The sequence below is a fragment of the Oncorhynchus tshawytscha genome, linkage group LG10 (genome assembly GCF_018296145.1).
Source record: "Oncorhynchus tshawytscha isolate Ot180627B linkage group LG10, Otsh_v2.0, whole genome shotgun sequence".
Taxonomy (NCBI): Eukaryota; Metazoa; Chordata; class Actinopteri; order Salmoniformes; family Salmonidae; genus Oncorhynchus; species Oncorhynchus tshawytscha.
In genome coordinates this window covers 57657985-57684948 of record NC_056438.1, presented here as the reverse complement: position 1 = coordinate 57684948, position 26964 = coordinate 57657985, and the positions used below count along the sequence as shown (strand labels likewise).

The 26964-nt window shown below is 41.3% G+C and overlaps 1 protein-coding gene across 3 annotated transcripts in view; it reads right to left on the bottom strand.

Moving 5' to 3' along the window:
• Positions 1 to 26964, bottom strand: part of si:ch211-207d6.2 (sickle tail protein homolog) — an 87390-nt gene extending 60426 nt beyond the window's left edge. The window contains exons 1-3 of one of the 3 annotated variants that reach the window (XM_024435653.2): positions 26927 to 26964; positions 24278 to 24671; positions 371 to 657 (exon numbers count right to left, since the gene is read on the bottom strand). In XM_024435653.2, the coding sequence (XP_024291421.1) occupies positions 371 to 657; positions 24278 to 24503 (513 nt within the window). In that variant the 5' untranslated portion in view covers positions 24504 to 24671; positions 26927 to 26964. Of the gene's footprint in view, positions 1 to 370; positions 658 to 5742; positions 5853 to 24277; positions 25025 to 26926 lie in introns of those variants that run through there. The other 2 variants (XM_024435652.2, XM_024435654.2) reach the window with 2 other exon arrangements.

Below are 26964 nucleotides of genomic sequence, written 5' to 3'. Positions count from 1 at the left end.
TACTGAAATTGTTCCATACTTGATTCTGTTTTACTGGAAATTCTTATTGACATCTCTATTTCCATCATTTACGTTAGGCTACACTCCAGGCCAGGCACACCTGACACCACACAATAGTATTGAATTAACGTATTGCATGTATTGATGAAACACCATGTATTGAATAAAAAAAAAATAAAGAATATGTTCTACATTCATTAAATTCTTCAATTCAAGGCATAGTGAGACAAATGTGTCTTATGTGCTTTGAAATCCTTATACAGTAGCTGATATACTCACACCAATACAATAACAACACAAGCCTACAGTGTATATCATGCCATTATGCAGGGAATCACAACCAACCAAATAAAAAAGGGTTCCCGCTTACATGGTCTCTGAGGCGGTCCTGATGGCCCATGATGACAGCAGCATGGTGAGGATACCTCTGCTTCAGGTGCTCCAGGAACACCTCTTTCTTCCTCTCTACGTCAGCGTGCTGCATGGTCAAGGGGTCTCTGGCACTGCGGGGCCCTTGCCCTCCGATGGTGTACCTCCTGGGGACTGTGCTGGGGGAACGTGGCTCAGAGTGGTGGTTCTGGTTCTCTACAGTCTGCTGCCTGTGGAAACGCTCTACATCCTCAGGTGATGAGTCTCTCTGGTTGTTGTTTCCTAACTCTATTAGTAAAACAGATATAAAAAGAGGTAATAATACAACAGATATGAAATATAATTAAATATTACTTAATAATAATACAACAGATATAAAAGAGAATCATATATTACATTATAATAATACAACAGATATGAAAGAGAATCATATATTATATTATAATAATAGAACAGATATGAAAGAGAATTAAATATTACGTTATAATAATACAACAGATGTGAAAGAGAATCATATATTATGTTATAATAATACAACAGATATGAAAGAGAATCATATATTACATTAGAATAATATAACAGATATAAAAGATAATCATATATTACATTATAATAATACAACAGATATGAGAATCATATATTACGTTATCGGGATTCAAACACACCAAAGAAATTATGTTGTTATGAAGTAAAACACAACCACAACTCTTACATGAGGGTGTTAACTGTTTATCAGTTGAAGGCATTCAGTTGTACAACTGACTAGGTATCCCCCTTTCCTTTCCTTTCCTTGTTTATCATGACACACAAACATCCAAAGACAAGACCGTGCATGATGTGTACAACAGTATTTCATGTGATGAGTAATCATAGCTGTCTGTTTCATGAACCTTCAGAAGTTGTTTGGCCTTTAAGAGTTCCATGGATGACAATCTGTGCTGCACTCATATTCCTAGCACACAATGACTACATCAAGCTTGTGACTATACAAAGTTGTTGGATAATACTTTTTTTGTACTATTATTATTTTTTATTTTTTATTTAACTAGGCAAGTCAGTTAAGAACAAATTATTATTTTACAATGACGGCCTACCCCAGTCAAACCATCCTCTAACCCGGATGACGCTGGGCCATTTGTGCACCGTCCTATGGGACTCCCAATCACGGCCAGTTGTTATACAGCCCGGGATAGAGCCAGGGTCTGTAGAGATACCTCGGGCACTGAAATGCAGTGCCTTAGACCGCTGTGCCACTTGGGAGCAAATGGATGCATTTGCAGTTTGTTTTGGTTGTGTTTCAGATTATTTTGTGCCCAATAGAAATGAATGGTAAATAATTTGTCACTATTATTGTAAATAAGAATAGAATATGTTTCTACTTCTATATTAATGTGGATGCTATCATGATAACGGATAGTCCTGAATGAATCATGAATAATGATGAGTGAGAAAGTTATAGAGGGTCAAAGATCATACCCACAAGACATGCTATCCTCTCACCATCACCAATAACAGGGGAGGTTAGCATGTCTTGGGGGTATGATCTCTCACTCATTATTCACGATTCATTCAGGATTATCTGTAATCCTTGTCAATCATTTTGACCCCTACCCTTTTGAGAGAGAAAAATATTACTTGTTAAACAACATTTCTTTCTCTGAGCAATTGTATTAGTATAAAAAAAAAACATTTTAAAAAGCTCAGTATTTGAATGATTTATTTTATACAGTAATTATTGCTAGTGTTTATTAAGGGTGCCAATCATTTTAGGACCCCTCTGTATGTTACCTAAATTAACACCTACAACATGAACCCAGAGGGTGAACAACACACAACTCAAAATATTTAAACAAACTGAAACAGGCATGTGCCTTACTTTTACTATGCTATAGATACAGCATAGAAATATGGATCAAAAAAGCAAGAATCCGACCTTGTATGGCTTAAGAATGATAAGGCCACCATGGAGTTTGCTTTTGAAAAGGGTGGTATCGCCTAAGCATCTTGAATATGAAGGCTTAGACCCTCAAAGCAGGCAGACCAAATGAGAGAGAAGTTCTAATCCTCTGTATTCATTATATCTATCACACAGTGCTGATTTAGTCTGGAGTCAGACTGTCTGTAGTCTTGTTGGGGGAGATGTAGGCCTACTTTATCTCTTGGACTTTCATCACACGATTGTGTGGTGATATACGTGCCTACTGTATGAATACACAGTACAGAGCTTCATATTAGAACAAATGCGTAGATTTTCAAACACGTAGACAAAATTATTATGATATTTAAAATGCTTTAAATGCTTTACTCAGAGCATGCAAAAGCCGTGTTTACTTCATCTTGACTAATGACTGATGTCCACATTGTTGAGTAGCATTTTGCACAACTTCAGGCAAAGAATGATGCGACACATCTTGTTGACATTTTAAGTGGACCTAAAGGTATGCCTTTTTGGTTAAGCAGAAAATGACTTTTAGAATTATGCTGGAAGGGCGGTGTGTGTGTGGGGGTTGTGTCACGGGAAACAAATGGCATCAACACAAAGCTGCAGTTTTGTAAGAACGCATCTGTTGTAGTATAATTACAAATCCTGTATAGGAAAGAATTCAATGCTGGGACAATGCGTCATCAAGAGAAGTCTCTTATAGGTTATGTTCAACATAGATGTGCTTCCTGCTCAGAACAATGCCTATCCCACGAGGAAGCCATCCCACGATGGTTAAGGGTCTGCTGGAAAAACGGACTCCCATCTGCATGTGTTGTTTGTCTGGAAGATGATTGCTATCTTTTCAATCTAACAGGGGCAGGCCTAAAGCAGTAATCAGCCAAAGACTTGAGCAAGTCCCCTCACCTATTAAGCTTTTACACAGAGTGGATACAAGCAGGACACCTCAGAGGATATCCTCAACCCCACACCTTGAATATACCAGGGAACTGTTATGAGATGTTTTCCACTTACGGTATGGAGGACAAATCCACTGAAAAAAAATATAAACACAACATGTAAAGTGTTGGCCCCATGTTTCTTGAGCTGAAATAAAAGATCCCATAAATGTTCCATATGGCACAAAAAGCTTATTTCTCTCAAATTTTGAGCACAAATTTGTTTACATCCCTGTTAGTGAGCATTTCTCCTTTGCTAAGATAATCCAGCCACCTGACAGGTGTGGCATATCAAGAAGCTGATCATTACACAGGTGCACCTTGTGCTGAGGACAATAAAAGACCACTCTAAAATGTGCAGTTTTGTCACACAACACAATGCCACAGATGTCTCAAGTTTTGAGGGAGCGAACAATTGGCATGCTGACTGCAGGAATGTCCACCAGAGCTGTTGCCAGAGAATTTAATGTTAATTTCTCTACCAGAAACCACCTCCAATGTCATTTCAGAGGATTTGCTAGTACGTACAACCAGCCTCACATCCGCAGACCATGTGTACGGCGTTGTGTGGGGGCGAGCGGTTTGCTGATGTCAACGTTGTGAACAGAGTGCCCCATGGTGGCAGTGGGGTTATGGTATGGGCAGGCATAAGCTACGAACAACAAACACAATTGCATTATATTGATGGCAATTTGAATGCACAGAGTGACCGTGACAAGATCCTGAGGCCCATTGTTGTGCCATTCATCTGCCGCCATCACCAAATGTTTCAGCATGATAATGGACGGCTCCATGTCGCAAGGATCTGTACACAATTCCTGGAAGCTGAAAATGTCCCATTTCTTCCATGGCCTGAATACTCACCAGACATGTCACCCATTAAGCATGTTTGGGATGCTCTGGATAAACGTGTACGACAGTGTATTCCAGTTCAGACCAATACCCAGCAACTTCGCACAGCCATTGAAGAGGAGTGGGACAACATTCCACAGGCCACAATCAACAGCCTGATCAACTCTATGTGAAGGAAATGTGTCTGTGTCGCACTACATGAGGTAGATACCAGATACTGACTGATATTCTGATCCACACCCCTACTTTTTTTTAAAGGTATTTGTAACCAACAGATACATATCTGTATTCCCAGTCATGTAAAATCCATAGATGAAGGCCTAATGAATTCATTTAAATTGACCAATTTCCTCATATGAAATGTAACTCAGTAAAATCTTGTTGTTGCATGTTGCGTTTATATTTTTCTTCAGTGTACATCAAAGGGTGTGACACACACTGAGGTCAAAGAAGGTCCTACTACAGTCCAGAGGAAAGCTGGGCTTGTAACCAGAATATAGCAAATTCAAATCCCAACCCATCCAGTTGGATATAAAATGAAGCAAATGTGTGAGTTTAAATCAGCAAGACGACCTCTGCTTTTATACTCTGGTTATAAAGGAAGAGAGCATGAGGCATGCTACCAGGAAACAAAGACAGAAAGCAGAGATTGTAGGCAGGTCAGAGGCCCATGTATGAGTCTCAGTTGTAGTCAAGCTGGACTATTTATCTTCCTGGAATTAGGCAAGAGGAGCCGAGGGAGAGAAGGAACTCATTCTGGCATGTGCAATGTGCTGTGAAGCCTCCTCAGGAGGGGGGTGGGGATGGGCAGGCAGGGATGTACACAGCTGTTGAGAATTTCCCCAGTGCTTCAATCTTGGCCATGAAACATGTTTTTGTTGATTTATCTGAACCAGTTAAAGAGACAGGACTATTTTGTTTTCTGTTGTATCATTTGAGTGCACAGTAGTTCCTTAACCTGAAATAGACTCTGGGTCAGGAGCTTATGATGAACTGTAGGTCTGGGTTACAAAGCAGAATTACATATGCCTAACTGTAGTGTCAGATTATATTCTGCTATGTGTAGACTTTCTGTATCATATTTTGTTTCTTCAACCAGCTGCACATCGAAGTAACATACAGTATAACACCATGTGAGCGAGACCTACAGTTCATCATAAGCTCCTATGTAGGCATACTTGTCAGTACATCTGCTTAGTGTTGTAAGACTTCTCTGCATGTCAAAGTTTCAGACTAATTGATGAGCTTCCAAGGAATGGGCTTAATCCATCTATGTAATAGAGTTTCTAAATACAGTAATACCGCTCGGGAACCTTGTCCTCCCTCTTGTATTTTATCCTACTTTAAATATTTAAGCTTAGCGTTCCCCACTTGACTGAGTGTTTAATTAAGCTAAAACTGGGTATTAGTTGGCTAATACAAGGAATATTATTAAAGTGTCTCTCATACTACAACCTCTGACTGCTGCTTTAGTCCAGGTTCAGTTTACTGGTGATTCCTCAATGACACCTTGGATCATTATTCACTAACATGACAGTCACAGTATCCAAACGCATCCACCAGAGGAATACTTCAAAGACCACAGAGACAAAAATCAACAGATAAACATTTAGTCTTTACTTAGATTACATTATGCCTTACCTCTTCTCCCTCTCCAGTGAGTATGCCGTATGTACTGATATTCCATTACTTTGCACGCTATTCCCTTAAACACTATGAATTCTGCATTGACAGTGCAGACAGTGTTCAGGTCTTTCTGTAGTGCAAGGTTATACGTGGAAAGTTATGGTCAAAACCAACGTGTGTGTGTGTGTGTGTGTGTGTGTGTGTGTTCCTGAGGAAGCTCCATTGTAAAGCTGTCCTCACCTTTTCCAAACACCCTGTTTTCCAGCCTATGAGTGCATGTTGGGAATACATGGCATAACAAATTAATGAACAAATACATATCTTTACAACATAAGTTCCAGATGGTCAAAGATTTAACATATGTACCTTTATAATACAAATGTTATGTCTAATTCTCTTTTTCATAATAATACAAAAAAGTTTGACAATCATTAGTCTGTCCTCTGTGGGGATTTTAGCCTTCATTTCCTCAACCTCTCCCACTGTTCCCTCTTCACACAGCTGGACTCTGAGGTCAAGGTCACAGTCATGGTCAAACTGGAAACCCCACCAATAGTTTCCTTCATGAAAACTTTGAAAATAACTACTATTTGGGTCTATTGTACAAATCAGCATTAATTTTCTATCAGAAGTGAACCTGCAAACCAAGGCCATGCAAACAAGCATAGGAAAATAGACTAATTCCACAGCGAAGAGTAATGTTTTGTTGTTGTACTTAAATTCCTCAGGCTTTGACGTTAGATGTTAGTAAGTGGACTAAAATGTGTCACATTTAGTATTTGAGCTTTCATAAGAACAGAACAAAATTATACAGAACAAAAATATAATTTCCTCTCAATACAGTTTGAACTCCATGCATTCAATTTTCACTGTTGGGTAAACCTAAGACACTCATGGTGGGCTGTATCAACACTCATTTTAAATGTTCCGTTGGGCATTGTTGATATTGTACATGGAGAAAAGCCCTGAAACTGTAGTTTCACATAATTCCATACAAGTAATGCTCTTGCATAGTGCAGTGGTGTATATAAAGTGCTTTCGAAAAGTATTCAGACCCCTTGACTTTTTCCACATGGTGTTACGTTACCTTATTCTAAAACTGATTACATTGTTTTTCCCCCACATCAATCTACACACAATACCTCATAATGACAAAGCAAAAAAAACTATGTTTTTTAGACATTTTTCCAAATGTATTAAAAATTAAAAACAGAAATATCACATTTACATAGGTATTCAAACCCTTTACTCAGTACTTTGTTAAAGCACCTTTGGCAGCGATTACAGCGTGGAGTCTTCTTGGGTATGATGCTACAAGCTTGGCACACCTGTATTTGGGGAGTTTCTCTCATTCTTTTCTGCAGATCCTCTCAAGCTCTGTCAGGTTGGATGGGGAGCGTAGCTGCACAGCTATTTTCAGGTCTCTACAGAGATGTTCGATCGGGTCCGGGCTCTGGCTGGGCCACTCAAGGACATTCAGAGACTTGTCCCGAAGCCACCCCTGCATTGTCTTGGCTATGTGCTTAGGGTTGTTGTCCTGTTGGAAGGTGAAGCTTCGCCCCAGTCTGAGGTTCTGAGTGCTCTGGAGCAGGTTTTCATCAAGGATCTCTCTGTACTTTGATCCTCGATCCCAACTAGTCTCCCAGCCCCTGCCGCTGAAAAACATCCTCACAGCATGATGCTTCCACCACCATGCTTTACCGTAGGGATGGTGCCAGGTTTCCTCCAGACGTGACACTTGGCATTCAGGCCAAAGAGTTCAATATTGGTTTCAACAGACCAGAGAATCTTGTTTCTCATGGTCTGAGAGACCTTTAGGTGCCTTTTGGCAAACTCCAAGTGGGCTGTCATGTGCCTTTTACTGAAGAGTGTCTTCCGTTTGGCCACTCTACCATAAAGGCCTGGTTGGTGAAGTCCTGCATAGATGGTTGTCCTACTGGAAGGTTCTCCCATCTCCACAGAAGAACCCTGGAGCTCTGTCAGAGTGACCATCGGGTTCTTGGTCACCTCCCTGACCAAGACCCTTCTCCCCCGATTGCTCAGTTTGGCCGGGTGGCCAGCTCTAGGAAGAGTCTTGGTGGTTCTAAACGTCTTCCATTTAAGAATGATGGAGGCCACTGTGTTCTTTGCGACCTTCAATGGTACCCTTCCTCAGATCTGTGCCACAACACAATCCTGTCTCAGAGCTCTAGGGACAATTCCTTCGGCCTCATGGCTTGGTTTTTGCTCTGACATGCACTGACCTTATATAGACAGGTGTGTGCCTTTCCAAATCATGTCCAATCAATTGCATTTACCACAGGTAGACTCCAGTCAAGTTGGAGAAACATCTCAAGGATAATCAATGGAAACCGGATGCACCTGAGCTCAATTTCGAGTCTCATAGCAAAGGATCTGAATACACAGTGGGGCAAAAAAGTATTTAGTCAGCCACCAAAGTTCTCCCACTTAAAAAGATGAGGCCTGTAATTTTCATCATAGGTACACTTCAACTATGACAGACAAAATGAGAAGAAAAAAATCCAGAATATCACATTGTAGGATTATAAATTCTTTTGCAAATTATGGTGGAAAATAAGTATTTGGTCAACTACAAACAAGCAAGATTTCTGGCTCTCACAGATTTGTAACTTCTTCTTTAAGAGGCTCCTCTGTCCTCCACTCGTTACCTGTATTAATGGCACCTGTTTGAAATTGTTATCAGTATAAAAGACACCTGTCTACAACCTCAAACAATCACACTCCAAACTCCACTATGGCCAAGACCAAAGAGCTGTCAAAGGACACCAGAAACAAAATTGTAGACCTGCACCAGGCTGGGAAGACTGAATCTGCAATAGGTAAGCAGCTTGGTTTGAAGAAATCAACTGTGGGAGCAATTATTAGGAAATGGAAGACATACAAGACCACTGATAATCTCCCTCAATCTGGGGCTCCACGCAAGATCTCACCCCGTGGGGTCAAAATGATCACAAGAACGGTGAGCAAAAATCCCAGAACCACACAGGGGGACCTAGTGAATGACCTGCAGAGAGCTGGGACCAAAGTAACAAAACCTACCATCAGTAACACACTACTCCGCCAGGGACTCAAATCCTGCAGTGCCAGACGTGTCCCCCTGCTTAAGCCAGTACATGTCCAGGCCCGTCTGAAGTTTGCTAGAGAGCATTTGGATGATCCAGAAGAAGATTGGGAGAATGTCATATGGTCAGATGAAACCAAAATATAACTTTTTGGTAAAAACTCAACTCGTCGTGTTTGGAGGACAAAGAATGCTGAGTTGCATCCAAAGAACACCACACCAACTGTGAAGCATGGGGGTGGAAACATCATGCTTTGGGGCTGTTTTTCTGCAAAGGGACCAGGACGACTGATACGTTTAAACGAAAGAATGAATGGGGCCATGTATTTGAGATTGATTTGGAGGGAAAACCTCCTTCCATCAGCAAGGGCATTGGAGATGAAATGTGGCTGGGTCTTTCAGCATGACAATGATCCCAAACACACCGCCCGGGCAACGAAGGAGTGGCTTCGTAAGAAGCATTTCAAGGTCCTGGAGTGGCCTAGCCAGTCTCCAGATCTCAACCCCATAAAATCCCATAAAATCTTTGGAGGGAGTTGAAAGTCCGTGTTGCCCAGCAACAGCCCCAAAACATCACTGCTCTAGAGGAGATCTGCATGGAGGAATGGGCCCAAATACCAGCAACAGTGTGTGAAAACCTTGTGAAGACTTACAGAAAACGTTTGACCTCTGTCATTGACAACAAAGGGTATATAACAAAGTATTGAGATAAACTTTTGTTATTGACCAAATACTTATTTTCCACCATCATTTGCAAATAAATTCATTAAAAATCCTCCAACGTGATTTTCTGGATTTTTTTTCTAATTTTGTCTGTCATAGTTGAAGTGTACCTATGATGAAAATTACAGGCCTCTCATCTTTTTAAGTGGGAAAACTTGCACAATTGGTGGCTGACTAAATACTTTTTTGTCCCACTGTATGTAAATAAGGTATTTGGTTTTTTATTTGTCATAATGGGGGCTTGTGTGTAGATTGTTGAGGGAAAAAAATATTTAGTCCATTTTAGAATAAGGCTGTAACGTAACAAAATCTTGAAAAGGTCAATGGGTCTGAATATTTTCCGAATGCACTGTAAGTGTATACTGTATTAGGCTATTAAATAGCTCAAATTAATATTATCACATCATTATGATGATTGGAAATGTAGCCTACATGTTCATAAAGAATATTTCATTTTCCTTTAGCAGAACATTTGACATTTAGTCTAATATGGCAGCTATACAGTTTTGTTTTTTGCCTCCCCCCACACAAAAAAACTGCCAATTTTTGTTCAGCAGTTGAATTAATTCAACATGAAAAGCGTGACAAGTAGATGTGACACTTAAGGTCCACCGTGTGACAGTCCGCACAAGTGGATTGAAGAGTGGTGAGAGAGAGAGAGAGAGAGAGAGACAGAGAGAGTGAGAGAGAAAGAGAGAGGCAAGGGAAGCAGTAGATAGAGTCGAGGAGAGGAAAGGAAGCCTAGTCTCACTCTCTCCTTTTGACAAAGCTGAGCTGATTGATCTAGTTCACTTCTGCCCCGAAGGTGGATCTCTGATCTGCCATGCTGCATTGGTTCACTGACTACACTACACAGCCAGCCATCGAATGCTTCAGCTTCAACTACATATCGGTTTGCACAATGCTGGAAAATGTCATTATGGTTATGAGGAAGATATTTTTCCGGATGGGTTTTTGTGTCCTTATCGCAGAGCAGAGATAACGAGAGAAGAACAACCATGACAATTCGAGGAATTGCATCTCAATGCTGAGAATAAAAAAGTTAAGGGTGATGGCACCCTCTATTGGTGGGTCAGATCTTTACTGATTTTGTAAAAGTAACTCTCAATGTCTTTATCATTGACTAGCATGTCATATTCCAGGACAGAAACGCAATGAACACTTCACTCACAAAAATATGGACTTCCAAACCAAATACAATACCCCATAATGTCAAAGTGAAATTGTGTTTAGACATTTTTACAAATTAATTAAAAATGAAAAGCTGAAATGTCTTGAGTCAATAAGTATTCAACCACTTTGTTATGGAAAGCCTAAATAAGTAACAATTTGCTGAACAAGTCACATAATAAGTTGCATGGACTCACTCTGTGTGCAATTATAGTGTTTAACAGGATTTTTGAATGACTACCTCATCTCTGTACCCTACACATACAATTATCTGTAAGGTCGAGCAATGAATTTCAAACACAGATTCAACCACAAAGACCAGGGAGGTTTTCCAATGCCTTGCAAAGAAGGGCACCCATTGGTAGATGGGTAAAAATGCAAAAAAAGCAGAGGTTGAATATCCATCCCTTTGAGCATGGTGAAGTTATTCATTACACTTTGGATGGTGTATCAATACACCCAGTCACTACAAGGATATAGGTGTCCTTCCTAACTCAGTTGCTGGAAAGGAAAGAAACCGCTCAGGGATTTCACCATGAGGCCAATGCTGACTTTAAAACAGAGTTTAATGGCTGTGAAAAGAGAAAACTGAGGATGGATCCACAACATTATAGTTACTCCACATTACTAACCTAAATGGCAGAATGAAAATAAGGAATCCTATACAGAGTAAAAATATTCCAAAACATACATTAACTTTATGTCCTGAATACAAAGCATTATGTTTGGGGCAAATCCAACACAACACATTACTGAGTGCCACTCTTCATATTTTCAAGCATGGTGGTGGTTGCATCATATTATGGGTATGCTTGTCATCAGCAAAGACTAGGGAGTTTTTTAGGATTAAAAGAAACGGAATAGAGCTAAGCACAGGCAAAATCCTAGGAAAACCAAGTCCAGTCTGCTTGCCAAAAGACCCTGGGTGTAACGATGTACGCTGAAAGTCGGGAAGCAAGTTCAGGCAGTGATAACATTTAATTAATAAATGAACAAAACAAGAAACACGAACAGCGCATTGACATGAAACAGGAACAATGATGACTGGAGAAGAAACCAAAGGGAGTGACATATAAAGGGCAGGTAAATCAAGGAGGTGATGGAGTCCAGGTGAGTGTCATTATGCGCCGAACGCTGATGACAGATGTGCGCCCTAATGAGCAGCCTGGTGACCTAGAGGCCGGAGAGGGAGCACACGTGACACTGGGAGACAAATTCACCTTTCAGCAGGACAAACAAACCTAAAATACAAGGCCAAATATACACTGCCGTTGCTTACCAAGACGACATTGAATGTTCCTGAGTGGCCTAGCTACAGTTTTGACTTAAAACAGCTTTAAAATCTATGGCAAGATTTGAAAATGTCTGTCTAGCAATGAATATAACCAATTCACAGCTGTAATCAGTTCATGCTGCAAGAGCTCTGATTGGTTGGAGGAAGTCCTCCGGAAGTCATAATTACTGTGTAAGTCTATGGAAGGGGGTGAGAACCATGAGCCTCCTAGATTTTGAATTGAAGTCAATGTACCCAGAGGAGGACGGAAGCTAGCTGTCCTCCGGCTACACCATGGTGCTACCCTACAGAGTGATGTTGAGGCTACTGTAGGACTTCATTATAAAACAGTGTATTTTAATAAATTATTTGGTCATGTGAATATATTTAGTATAGTTTTATCTAAAAATGATAACTTTTTAAATATTTCAATATTTGTATTTTTATGAAATTTCCTGAGGAGGATGGTCCTTTCCTTCCTCCTCTGAGGAGCCGCCACTGATGTATGTGTGTGTGGATGTGTGGATGTCTGTGTGGGTATGTGCGTGAGTGAGTGCATGTGTACTAAGGTGCGGAGAGTCAGTGCAGGTGGTCAGTTCAGTTCAAGTGTTCAGAAGTCTAATTGGTTTGTAGATAGAAACTGTCTCTGAGCCTGTTGGTATTAGACCTCGTGTTCCAATACCATCTCTCCAACGCTAAGGGAGTGAACAGCTTGTAGCTGAGGTGTGTAAGGTCTTTGATGATGCTGCTGGGACTTCCTCAGGCACCATTTCAAGTTTTGGCGGCAGCGTAGCCTAGTGGTTAGAGCGTTGGACTAGTAACCAAAAGGTTGCAAGTTCAAATCCCCGAGCTGACAAGTTACAAATCTGTCGTTCTGCCCCTGAACAGGCAGTTAACCCACTAGGCCGTCATTGAAAATAAGAATTTGTTCTTAACTGACTTGCCTAGTTAAATAAATATAAAAACACCAATTGAGGACATCTACTGGGGCCGTCTTCACCACCGGCTTTAGGGCCTTGCGTTCGTGGACACAGCAGTTCCCATACCAGGCTGTGATGCAACCGGTCAGGACGCACTCGATGGTGCAGCGGTAGTATTGAGAGGACATATTTCTTCAGCTGCCTTAGGAAGCAGAGGTGCTGTTGTTGTTGGTCCGTGTCAAGGCCTTGGTGATGTGGATGCGGAGGAACTTAAAACTGATGACTCTCACGTCTGCAGTACTGTTGATGTGGACATGTTGGACCTCCTCTGCTTCCTGAAGTCAACAATCAATTTCTTTGTTTTGCTGACATTGTCCTGGCACTACAATGCCAGTTCACCTCCTTCTTCTGCAGTCGTGGATGAACAGGGAGTACAGCAGAGGGCTGAGAACACACCCCTGGGGTGCTTCAGTGTTAAGAGACAGTGTGGATGAGGTGTTGTTGCCAATCCTTTCAGCCTGTGGTATGCTCGTCAGGAAGTCCAGTATCCAGTTGCAGAGGGTAGTGTCTAGACACAGGGCACTGAGCTTGGTGGCGAACTTGGAGGGAACAATGGTGTTGAATACTGAACTGTAGCCAATCAACAGCATTTTCATGTAGGTGTTCCTCCTGTCCAGATGGGTTAGGGCCATGTAAATAGTGATAGCCTCTCCCATGGATCTGTTTGAGCGGTAGGGAAATTGTAGTCGGTCCAGTGTGCCTGGCATGCTGGCCTTGATGTGTGATGTGACCAGCCTCTCGAAGCACTTCATGATGACAGGGGTGAGTATGGCGGGCCAATAGTCATTTGGGCATGTCACCTTGCTTTTCTTGGACACTTGGACAATGGTGGTCTCCTTGAAGCAAGTGAGGATTACAGCCTGGGACAGGGGCAGGTTGAAGATGTCCAATTAGACGCCCGCCAGCTGGTCAGTGCACACTCTGATGACGCGGTCAAGGATGCCATCTGGGCCGGCGGCTTTGTGAGTATTCACTCTTGAGATTTCAGCCTCGGAGAGCGAAAGCACCTGGTAGTCCAGAGCACCGAGAGATATCCTGGATGGCTCATTAGTCGGTCTCGAAGCGAGCATAGAATATGTTAAGTTCATCTGGTAGGGAGGCTTTGGTGGGTAACACATCGAGTTGTCTTTTTGCGTCCCTAATGGATTTGTGGAGCTCGTACCTGCTTGCCTTGTACACGTCACGTCGCGTGCCACTGAGTCATCTGGGCTCATTCTGCTGACATTGAATGCTGCAGTACAGGCTCTGGGGTTGGGTTAAATGCGGAAGACAGATTCTGGTTGAATGCATTCGTTGTGTAACTGACTAGGTATCCCCTTTCCCGTTTCTCAGCATGGTACGGATTTCTCCGTTCATCCAGGGTTTTTGTTTGGGGTATATCCGGATTGTTATTGTGGGTACACCATCATCGACACATTTCCTAATGAAGCCTATGAATGGCAATGTACAGTACAATCAGTGTCCAGTTTATTAGGTACACCACCCCGTTCACGAAAATGGTTCGCTCCTACTGACAGTGGGTCATGTGGCTGTGGTTTGCTATTAAAAAAAAACAGGTAGACAAGCATTGAGGCATTCAGGAACTGTTTGACTGAAAGTTAGAATGGGCAAAACGAGTGACCTAAATAGCTTTGAGCGTGGTATGATTGTCGGTGCCAGGTGCGCCAGATCCAGTATATCAGATGCCTCCTGTTATTTTCACGCACGACAGTATCTAGGATTTACAGAGAAATGTGCAACAAACAAAAAACCTCCAGTCAATGGCAGTCCTGTAGCCGAAAACAGCATGTTGATGAGAGATCGAAGGAGAATTGCAAGAATCATGCAAGCTAACAGGTGGAACACAAACAGGCAAATACTGGTGCAGTACAACAGTGGTGTGCAGAACAGCACAAATTGTCGGTCCTTTTCACGAAGGGGCTATTGCAGCAGATGACAACACTGGGCTCCACTCCTATCAGCTAAAAACAAGAAGAAGAGGCTCCAGTGGGCACGCGATCGCCAACACTGGACAATTGATCGAGGAGTGGAAAAACATTGCCTGGTCCGACGAATCCCGGTCCCTGTTGCGTCATGATGATAGAAGAGTCAAGATTTGGCATAAGCAGCATCAGTCCATGGCCTCATCCTGCCTGGTGTCAACAGTACAGGCGGGTGGTGGTGTAATGGTGTGGTGAATGTTTTTCTGGCACACGTTAGGTCCCTTGTTTCCATCCCCCGAATAATTCAGGCTGTTCTGGAGGCAAAGGGGATCTGACCTGGTACTAGATGGGTGTACCTAATAAACTGTCCACTGTTTGTATATTCCTTAATGTAGGAACTATCTTCCTTTATGTGCAATCAGTGAAAGTATTACATGTTTTTCTCTCAATACCAGAAGGATGACACAAGTTAAGTTTAGTCTAGTGCTGTAGGATGGCTATCTTTGAATGCAGCAGGTAATCATTCTTAAAGGGATTACTTAATATACACTTAATAAAAATATATTTGTATACCAATAATGGGGTCAATATTACTAATGGTTTATGTTAAGATTTGTGAAATATTTTCAGCTTTATTTTCATGATATTTCACATTGTTCATCTGCATAATTTAAATCTAACATTTGCATGAGACAAAGTCCACTTGATCAATAGTTTTTGCTCTAATATCCTATGGTGTGACTGGTGCCAATGACTGGTCTGGTGCAGCCATCTAATGTTGCATTTACTTTATATTCTCACAGCTTCTAAAGACATATACAATATCTTCACATACTACATTTCATGGCCCCATGTCCATCGATTCAGTTCTTATAGCCCTGGTGAGATATGGTGCTATCTAGTGGTGTAGTGTGCCCAACATAGCATATGCGCTAACATGCATTGAAAGGTACAGTGCATGTATCTATAGGTACTTTTTTCTTAAAACCATTAAATACTGATGTAATGAGTCTAAATACAACATCTTGAGTGAATTTGATGTGTGGTTCATGAGGAGAAGATGATTGCAGATGATTTTGAGCATTAAAGTTACATATGTAAAAAAAATAGTTTTTAATAGTTTCCTTGGTTTTTGAGATATCAACTCCAAATTCAGTGTGGTTCATCTTAGGCACATTCATGATATTAATGACAGGTTTGATAGGCCACTGTGGAGTCGATTTACAATGGTTTAAATGGACATGTTAAATCAGACATGTACCATGGGCCTACATTCCCCCAAAATTGTAATTTGGTCTTGTGTTTCATGATAAGAAGATGGAAGTATTTCTTAGCATATTAGGTTACAGTGCCGTCAGAAAGTTGACTTATTTATTGAAAATGAAATACAGAAATCTCATTTACATACACTATATATACAAAACTATGTGGACACCCCTTGAAATGAGTGGATTCCGTTATTTCAGACACACCCATTGCTGACAGGTGTATAAAATCGACCACACAGCCATGCAATCTCCATAGGAAAACATTGACAGTAGAATGGCCTGACTGAAGAGCTCAGTGATTTACAATGTGTCACCGTCATAGGATTCCACCTTCCCAACATGTCAGTTTGTTAAATGTCTGCCGTGCTAGAGCTGTCCTGGTCAACTGTAAGTGCTGTTATTGTGAAGTGGAACATCTAGGAGCAACAACGGCTCAGCCACGAAGTGGTAGGCCACACAAGCTCACAGAACGGGACTGAGTGTGCTGAGTGCTGAAGTGCGTAAAAATAGTCTGTCCTCGGTTGCAACACTCACTACTGGGTTCCAAACTGCCTCTGGAAGCAAAGTCAGCAAAATAACTGTTCGTCGGGAACTTCATGAAATGCGTTTCCATGGCTGAGCAGCCGCACATAAGCCTAAGATCACCATGCACAATGCCAAGCATCGGCTGGAGTGGTGTAAAGCTCACCACCATTGGACTCTGGAGCAGTGGAAACGCGTTCTCTGGAATAATGAAACCCGCTTCACCATCTGGTAGTGCAACGGACGCATCTGCGTTTGGCAGATGCCAGGTGAACGCTACCTGCCTGAATGGAATAATGGTCTGGGGATGTTTTTCATGGTTCAATCTAGGCCCCTTACATGCTGACCAGACCGGACACGTCGCGTGCGCAAGCATTGCAAAATAAATGTAGAAATCCATGTTATTCAATTATTCCACCCACATTGCTCGCACGCGCCAATGACCATCTGCGTTGGCAAGGACTAAAATAGAAGTCATTCCTATTTCTGACGCAGATCGCACTGCAAGTCCTGCCTCTCCCATCTCGTCATTGGTTTATAGAAGCAGGTACCCACGTGCCATCTCCTCATTGGTTATACCCACGTGGGTGATTGAAAGACAAAATGTTTTGCCGGTCATCGTGGTAATACTATGAAAGTTTAGATGCCAATCACCATATAAGTTCAAAGATGAAAAAGCCCGGAAGGAGGAGAGATGACTAGAAACGATTCGGTTCGCCGTGTTATGTGTGGATTAATTGTCGGAGTAGAGGACCTTGAGCATTTCAGGTAAAATAACAACTCAATGTTTATATCCCAGGACAAATTAACTAGCAACAGCAAGCTAGCTAAATAGGACAAATTAGCTAGCAAGTGCAAGCTAACTAGTTAAATTACCATATATGTTTAATGCTTTTCGACCTGTCCCCAAATTAATGTCATTTGGTTCAGAGTTTGTTTTGATATTTTAACCTGCGTGTCGTGATCGCGTTTGGTGTAGGGGGACAAAATAAATGTATGCACGATAGCGCACAATGGCGCACTCGCGCAGCAGGTTTGGGTTCCGTTTTAGAATGTTAAAGTCCTTGAGTGGCACAGCCAAAGCCCAGATTTGAATTCCATTGAAAATCTGTGGAAAATCTTGAAGATTGCTGTTCACCTCAGTTATCTAACTCAGTTATCTAACTTACCTAACTTAATAGAGCTAGAGAAAATCTGCAAGAAAGAATGGGAGAAAATCCCCAAATCCAGATGTGCAAAGCTGACAGACATACCCAAGATGACTCAAAGCTGTAATTGCCGCCAAAGGTGCTTCTACAAAGTATTGACTCAGGGGTGTGAATACTTATGTAAATGAGACATTTCTGTATTTAATTTTCAATAAATTTGCAAACATTTCTAAAAACATGTTTTCACTTTGTCATTATGGGGTGTTGTGTGTAGATGGGTGAGAAATCTATTTAATCCATTTTGAATTCAGGCTGTAACTCAACAAAATGTGGAATAAGTCAAGGGGTATGAATAGTTCCTGAAGACACTGTGTGGGCTAATATGCATCTACTGGTATATTGTGGCCATCTTTGAATGCATCATCTTTATTTTCTCAAACTCTTTAATGACTATTGTGATGAGTTCAAAGAGCAAATTTGGAGTGAATCTGACTTTTAGTTTTTAGTTTATGATTATTTTAAGCATTAGCGTTCCATAGTCAAAATAGTTAGTTTACTTTTTTATATCAATGCCAAACTTAACATGATTAATCATGGTAATGTCTTTGATGACGCCAAAAAGTTTCAGTGGAGAGGATTTACAAAGGATTTAAATAAACACGTAAAATCTGATTTCCTGATTTATCAATAACTCAGGCATCTCTTAATCAATCCCTTAGCTTTTCTCAAACTGCACTGAACAAAAATATAAACTCAACATCAAACAATTACAAACATTTTACAGAGTTACAGTTCATACAAGGAAATCAGTCAATTGAAATAAATTCATTATTCCCTAATCTATGGATTTCACATGACTGGGCAGGAGCGCAGCCATAGGCCTAACCACTTGGGAGCCAAGACCACCCACTGGGGAGCCAGTCCCAGCCAATCGGAATTAGTTTTTCCCTTTATAACAGACAGAACATGTATGCGGTTGTGAGGCCGGTTGGATGCACTGCCAAATTCTCTAAAACAACATTGGAAGTGGCTTATGGTAGAGAAATTAACATTCAATTATCTGGCAAAATCTCTGGTGGACATTCTTGCAGTCAACATGTCAATTGAACACTCCCTCATAACTTGAGACATCTGTGGCTTTGTATTGTGTGACAAAACTCCACATTTTAGAGTGGTATTTTATTGTCCCCAGCACAAGGTGCACCTGTGTAATAGTCATGCTGTTTAATCAGCCTCTTGATATGCCACACCTGACAGGTGGATAGGATTATCTTGGCAAAGGAGAAATGCTCACTAACAGGAATGTAAACACATTTGTGCACAACATTTTTGCGAAAGAAGCTTTTTGTGTGTATGGAACATTTCTGTGATTTTTTATTTTAGCTCATGAGACATGGGACCAACACTTTACATGTAGCGTTTATATTTTTGTTCAGTATAAGTTAGGAGGTAACATGGGTCTACATACCCAAATTTGGTGTTATTTGGACTTAAGGTTCATGAGAAGCTTTCCAAAATGTCCAGGTTGGAGGAAAATCTGTCCTAACAAAACTTATGGGTCCTTGAGGCAAATTTGTTCAGCATGAAGAAATACACCTACATGCAGTACAAAGTTTCAAGCCTCTAGGTCAAACGGGTTGACAGATATTTGGGTTTAAGTGAGACCGCATATAGGCCAATCGGTGCCATTCTTTTTGACCAAGTTACTCATGGCCTCTACATACAAAGTCAAATAACTCAAGTATAGATTGGTAATTAGAAAGAAAGTTACCAAGCTACAGTATACTTGAGTTATTTGATCAATGAAAAAAAAAACATCTGAGAAGAACAACAGCTTCGCTGTGAACCCCTAATTATAGGGTATAAAGGCAGTCTGGTCTAGAGGAGGCAGACTACATATTGTTGATATTGTGAGACTTGAGTTGTTTTTTATCTGATGCACTTCACTGAGTCTGAAGGCTGGGACATTCAGCCTTGAAAATATGCTATGAAATAGTATGTGACAAGGTTTTATAAAGCCGCATGAGCTAGAAAAAAAATATCTTATGAGACCGTTTTGAAAGATGAGTCCTGGGAGAGCAAAGCAATACCGTAGTAATATTTTACTCTTCCTTTCTGTCTGCTCACAAGGCTACTTACCTATCCTTTTAAGACCCCTCCTTCACTAGGAATGCATCCCAAATGGATCCCTTTTTCAAAAGTAGTGCTCTGTGTAGGGAATAGGGTGCCACTTGGAAAGAGCCTAGCTCTATCAACTCATACAGATCTACTGATCACTGACTTTAACACAAGTTATCCCAAGGATTTCCCCTCCCCCTTTTTACACTCCTGAAGGATATTGGCGTGTCTGTTAAGTGAAAATTCACTTATCTTTCAATGATCTAGATTGCCCAACAATTTAATCAAAAACCTATTCCCGTATCCATCTCATGTAAAGACATGGGGAGGTACGCCACACCCACTTTAAATCAAAACCTGTGTTCAATGTAATTTACTTAATTGACCCTTCAGTCAGTTTTCAAAGATGTTGAGAGGGTGGAATTGATGTGTTGCCTGAAATAGCCTATAGCCTACTATATACAGTATAACACTGTTGGCATACTGTAGCAATAAAACACCTAATAAACACAGACTTTCACAATAATCAATGCCTCACATGACATCAACCTGTTGCTTGGTTCAGGGTAGCATTTTATAAATAGCATAGAAGTCTGAACTGATCCTTTAGCGTTTAATACATGCCCTATTATGCTCATTATCAGCTGTTATTAACTTTGCCAACCACAGTTTCCAAATACATTTTCTTTATTGGTAATTTGGCATGCTATCACAAAGACTAGGTAAATAAATGTGAATTACAATAGTTTCAGTAACCTCGTGTGAACTTGACCAAACATGGCTTTAGGGTACGCTCTAATCAGTTTATACAGAATGTGCATACTTCTTCTCTCCCTAGCTTGTTCATCCTTGTTGCATGACTTAGATCTCACATTATGCCCCCAGCACTAGTATGCGGGGGAGTGTTTTTAATAACTGTCTTGGTGGGGGCTGTCAAGCATGTGCTGTGCAACAAAACGTTACAACAATAAAAGCATGGAACATGAATGTCCTTACATACTAACTGTAACAGGTTATGGACACCAAGAGAGAGGGACATCCAGAATTTGTATTACATTTTTTTTGTTGCCTGGGTGGCTCTATTAGCTATAATAACATACAGCTATAGGCTGTATGTACGCTCCTCTATTGGCCTGTGAATCTACCAGAGGGAAGAAAAACAAACGCCAATGAAAACTTTCATTTGAAAGGGTTCTTTTAAAGTAAATATCTGCAGGTTAGCTAGGTAGTTACTGTAAGTCAATCTGAGTTAATCATAAACTTGGATGAGAAGGGGCCCAGTTCTAGTTATAAGGAGTCATTTGGAGAATTAGGGATGGTTTTCCGAATGGGAGAGCAGGAATTTCTATTGTTTATAAGAACACTGGCCTCGATGATGTCATCTGTATGCATCTCATCCCGAGACTAAACCAAAGCCACAGAAATAGCCATGTCACGCCAGTATCACCTAAATCATTATTAACAAGGGAACAAAATGAAGTCTAAATCAATTGAGCAGCTGTTTCAGATGTGTTGAGTTATGAAAGCATGCATCGCTGTTGTGGCTATAAAAAAAGACATGTCATTAGGGCTGTAGTGTAGAGGCTGTAGAGGTGGGAGGTGGGGGTTGGGACGGACAGGGCCGGGCAGACTTCCGTCTGATCTGAAATCACGCAGCTGTCAGAGCGAATCAGAATCAGGGTCTGTGAGCTAGGCTGCTGCCTGAGATGACACAAGGATTGCCATAATTAACAGATCACATGGGTTACGTAACTGAAAATGAAGTGACTTGGTCAAAATGAAAAAGGTCTGTTAGATCCAATAATACACAGATAAGGGTTTTTAGGTAATAAAGGATACAATGTCATGAAAAAAGTATAATTCACATCCTAAATCCATTTCTACTCCACATCATGACAAACAGTCTTCACGTTGCAATTGACAGAGCACTTAGGTTAAATTTCACAAGAGGATTGTACATTTCTGTGGATAATTATTCTGATAATAATACCATCAGATTTGCCCATTAGTTTAATCTAGTGGATATTGATGTTTAAAAGTATAAACTTTAAATCCTGTCAACACTTGCTCAGAAACCAGTCTCTATCTTTGGAAACAAGGTGTTGATAAAGACACCAGTATCTTTATCTAAAAAACAGGCATCCACTTTGAAGCTGAAACCTGAGAAAGCCTGTTGAGAACTGTCTTTGCTTTAACCCTATCAGCCCCAAGACTCCAGCAACAAATTGGCTTTTCATTATCAATTATCAAATGTCAATAAAAACTAAGGTCTGTCAAAGCAAAAACCTGATAACAATTAATTTATATGAATACTGTAAGCACAGAAATTGTTTGCTCAGTGGGAAATGAATATCTAACTACTCAGTGACAACTGTGTGGAGTTTGGAGTTTGTGACAGCAACTATGTGAGCTTATTACAGTATCATAGACACGACAGTATGTCCTGTGATTTCCTATGATCTTCTATGTAGAAGAACCCCTTACCTTCTAACTACTCTTTCGTAGCTTGTGAGAGTCATAGAGAAAACATGTGCGTGTTTGTGGGAGTCTCAGCTTTCCATAGATTGCTTTCAATAGTTTGTAGCTCAAATCATTTGGACTCTACAGACGATTTTGCAAAAAAGACCTGGCCCTGCGGCTCCTTCGGGATCTGTCGTGGTCTCACAAACACCGCTGTTGCTCAGCCACCGTTAATCACACAGGCTAACGGTTGGTATCTACGGATGCAGAAAATAATATACGAATCCAATGGTACAACCCAGTCTGTAGCTTAAACAGACAATGTATAAAAGGCGTTAGAAGGCACAAAAGTCATCAGGTTAATACTACAGTTTTGGGTGATCTTGCAGCTTAGATATTGACATATGCACTGATAATTACCACCAGACTGTGTCCAGTGGCAGGCATTGTGATGTGCCAAAAGATTTAGATCAAAGGAAAACAGTATAATTATTATTTGACAAAAAATATATAGAGCAACTGGCAGCAACATGCTGAATTGTGAGTAGCTACAACTTACATTTGAATATAAGAATTGACAATACTAACTAAAACATAATTAACAGCAGATGTAGACAATGAAAGATGAGATCATCATCAACTGTTAAGCAGGCGAACCATGGCTGGGATGGCCCTCATGATGAATCATTCACACACTAAAACTCAACAGGTTATTTACTCCCAACTAAATTGCAAAACTACTATCACTCACGATAGAAGACCAGGTTCAGTACTATTCTATTAAATTTTAAGTCTACTCTGTGTCACTTGCATGTGACAGCAAGTGTGAGAGGATTTTAAGCCGAGGGCTCAGTGTGAGAAGTGCAGTTTGTCACAATGTATGGAGAAAGGGAAGACATTTCAAAAATAGGCTGGTTAAAGGGTAGTTTAGCAGAACAGTCTTGTATCATGTCCTGAGAGGAGAGCAGAGGCTTAGTGTTCAGATCTTTCTCTGAATACATGGTGTTAAGCCTGCCACTGGCAGCAACTGACGATAGATAGACAGCCACAGGAAATGTCATCTGTTAGTTATAGGCCATGTATCGCAGCCATTGTTCGTCAGCTCAAATGATATATTAAACCTAGAGGGAACCTGAGTTCACTCACAGGCTCATTTGTACCCTGGATAGTGTGAGAAATGTTTTTTCTCTATGCGACTGATTCCAGCTGCAGAGTTGGCAAGGTTCAATTCAAAACGGTACAATTTGCAATCAGAGGGTCTGCAGCAGCAGTTACTTTTGAACCGGGGCAGGAGATTAACCCAACTTTACTGAAAGAGAATGTGATGATAAGAGGGGAAATGTAACTAATCAGCACAATGATAGCTAAAAGGGTTGACCCCAGGGCTTAATCCACTGGCCGCTGAGGGGGCCTAGGCAGAACAATGTAGCCAGACTCATGTGCTTCACCCAGGAATGCATGACAATACAAAATAGCCCTCTGACAGGGTGATCTAAGCCCTCCACATACTGTACAGTAATTGTGTGTGTGTGTGTGTGTGTGTGTGTGTGTGTGTGTGTGTGTGTGTGTGTGTGTGTGTGTGTGTGTGTGTGTGTGTGTGTGTGTCAGCGTGTAGGTGAGAACGATAGAGAGAGAGAGTGTGAGAGTGTTGGTGGGGTGATCATGACTGATGCACAGGAGCATGTACTGTTGGCTACAGTAGCACTGTGACACTGTACATAATCAGATTTAATTTGTGGTGTATTGACTTTGACACAATGTCATTGTCAATACCCTATGGCTCATACAGTACATCATCAGAAAACAATGAGTTAGTAAATTACTACTAAAGTCTTGCAGTACAGTAGTAAGTGCCTTAGACTATAAACTTTTGAGAGTTCCTACCTTTGGGTGTGATGGAGCTGGACTGTTGGTGTCCTTCCTCCAGGGGTGTCTGCTGGACAGGTTTGGGTCTCACTACATGTAGGTTCCCCTCACTCCCAGCCCTCATCAGCCTCTCCCCGACCCGCAGCATACAGGATCGGTTACCCACCGGGCAATCCTTCCTCTGAGAGGGCTGCTTGGACCCTGCCGATGAGGGTCTGCCCAGCCTGGACGACTTGGATGTCATCTTTCCACCGTCAACAAGAATTCCGGTCAGATAGTCCAGGACGTCTTGTATATCCCTCTAGCTGGCTCCTCTCTCTCACACACTTCTGCCAGTCTGTCTGTCCAGTTGGTAATCAAACTCTCAGTAGTCCGAGTGCCAAGCCTTGACCGGACACAGAGGATTAGCTGTCTAACAAGAAAAAAGTATCTTTAGACAAAGCCCAGCTCCTTAGTTAGATAGGACGTAGTTCATCAGCATGATTCCACATGTGCACTCTGCTGTGCCTTGCAGTACAACGGTCTGTGAGTCTGCATTGGGAGAGTAAGAACCCTCTCTCTCTCTCTCTCTCTCTCTCTCTCTCTCTCTCTATAGTAAATGATGCTTACATGATCCCACACTGGTGACAAATTACCTCTAATCTAGTCGAACGGATGCCAGGGTAACGGTAAAACCCTTCCTTAATATGAAGGTAATCTCAGCACGGAATGTTTAGCCTACACAGTATTAATGGCATAAGGTTGCAGAGAGCACAGATGATTACAGTTTAACGGTTGTCCTGCTTCTGCTGAGTAGGCATGGATGCCAGCGCATGCAGGCAGCTACAACCTCACTAAGTATTGTGTAGTGCTCTCTGATAGGCTGCCTCAGGGAAATCTGCTTGCTGGTTAGTAGAGTTCACATCATTAGAGACGACAGATATAGAGGTTAACTAACAGATAAGTTGTAATTTAAGATAATGGTAGGCTACATAGAGACAACAGGGAATTGGTTCATTGTTAGAATATCTCAGAATAATTAGTGGTTTTTTGGGACAAAATCCAAACAGTTGATGTGGGTTTAGATGACAGGGGAGATTGGATGTGTTAGAACATGCCATGACAGAAAACAGTAACAACTAAAATACAAAATACAAATAAATATAATATATTACAAGTAAATAAAAAGCTGGTTATATATCAAATATAATATCTTATTGGACAATGAAAGGTCAGATAAAACACCTTACTGTAGCATAGCGTGCACATGTCAAAATCCACCTGAATAACATGACATGAAAGCCTTTATAGAAAATCAAACCCCAGTAGAACCAACCCAGACAAATCTGAAACGGGTAAAAAAAAAAGCCCTGACCTGTTTCACCTGTCTTTGTGATTGTCTCCACCGACCACCAGGTGTCACCTGTTTTCCCCATTAGTCCCCGGTGTTTTTATCCCTGTGTTTCCTGTCTCTCTGTGCCAGTTCGTCTTGTTTTGCCAAGTCAACCAGCGTTTTTTCCTAGCTCCTATTTCTGCCCGTCTCTGTTTTTTTCCTAGCCCTCCTGGTTTTGACCCTTGCCTGTGCTGACACCGAATCCGCCTGCCTGACCACTCTGCCTGTTCTGACCTCGAGCCTGCCTATTGCCTTGTACTGTTTGGACTCAGACCTGATCACTGAACCCCTGCCTGGCCTGACCTCGAGCCTGCCTATCGCCTGGTACTGTTTGGACTCTGACCTGGTTTATAAACTCTCGCCTGTCCCCAACCTGCTTTTTTGCCTGCCCCTTTTGTTATAATAAATATCAGAGCTCAACCATCTGCCCCCTGTGTCTGCATTTGGGTCTCGCCTTGTGCCCTTATAGCAAGAGACATAATGCAGATGTGCTGCCATGCGAGCCAGTCCCCGGTCCTTCCCTCGTTGGAAGGATCGGGAGCATTCAGGAAGTATAACTGACCCAGTTGTGCTCCCAGCCTCCCTAGCCTAAAGAAAATTAGGATGTGACAGTCAGATAAACAGAGCCAGGAAATCACAAATGAAAGGCATCATGTCAACTAAATACAATCTCTAAGCCTTCTCTGTGGGCACATTTACGAAACATACATATGTAACAAGTTAGTTAGTTAGTTTAAACATAATAATAGATGATCTTTAAATACTCCCTTCTATTAAAAGAGTATCTGTAGGTTATTGTGGTGAAATTCATCTGTTTGTGTTGCTGGTTGGAACTATCCTTATAGCCACATGAACCAACAGTACAGGACCTAAATGTGGGGTAATGGACTGTGGTTCAGCCCTGTGGCTCAGCTTCTCACTAAACCAGTGATCTCCACTCTCCCTATCCTACTGGACCTCCTGGAGTTAAACTAAATGATCTGTATTAAAATCCTCTATAAAGTCCTGGCTACTTCACAGTTAAGTGACCCAGTTCAATCATATAGTATAAGGGACCAATTATCTCTGTAGTGGTGGTGGAAGAGAATCTTCCATTGGACTGTTCCCTCATCATGATACTGACACGGGATGGTCAAACTTCATCATCACAAGAACAGCCCTGGGTGGCTCCATGGCATTTGGTCATGAGAAAGCATTGCATTGGTAACCGTCCCTAAATACTGGTGACTAAATATTGACACATTGAAGACAACTACTGCCGTAACCATTTCTGTTGGTGAAAATTAGTTTCTTACCTTCAAATTGTACGCCAAACATGTCTTGAAGAATATTA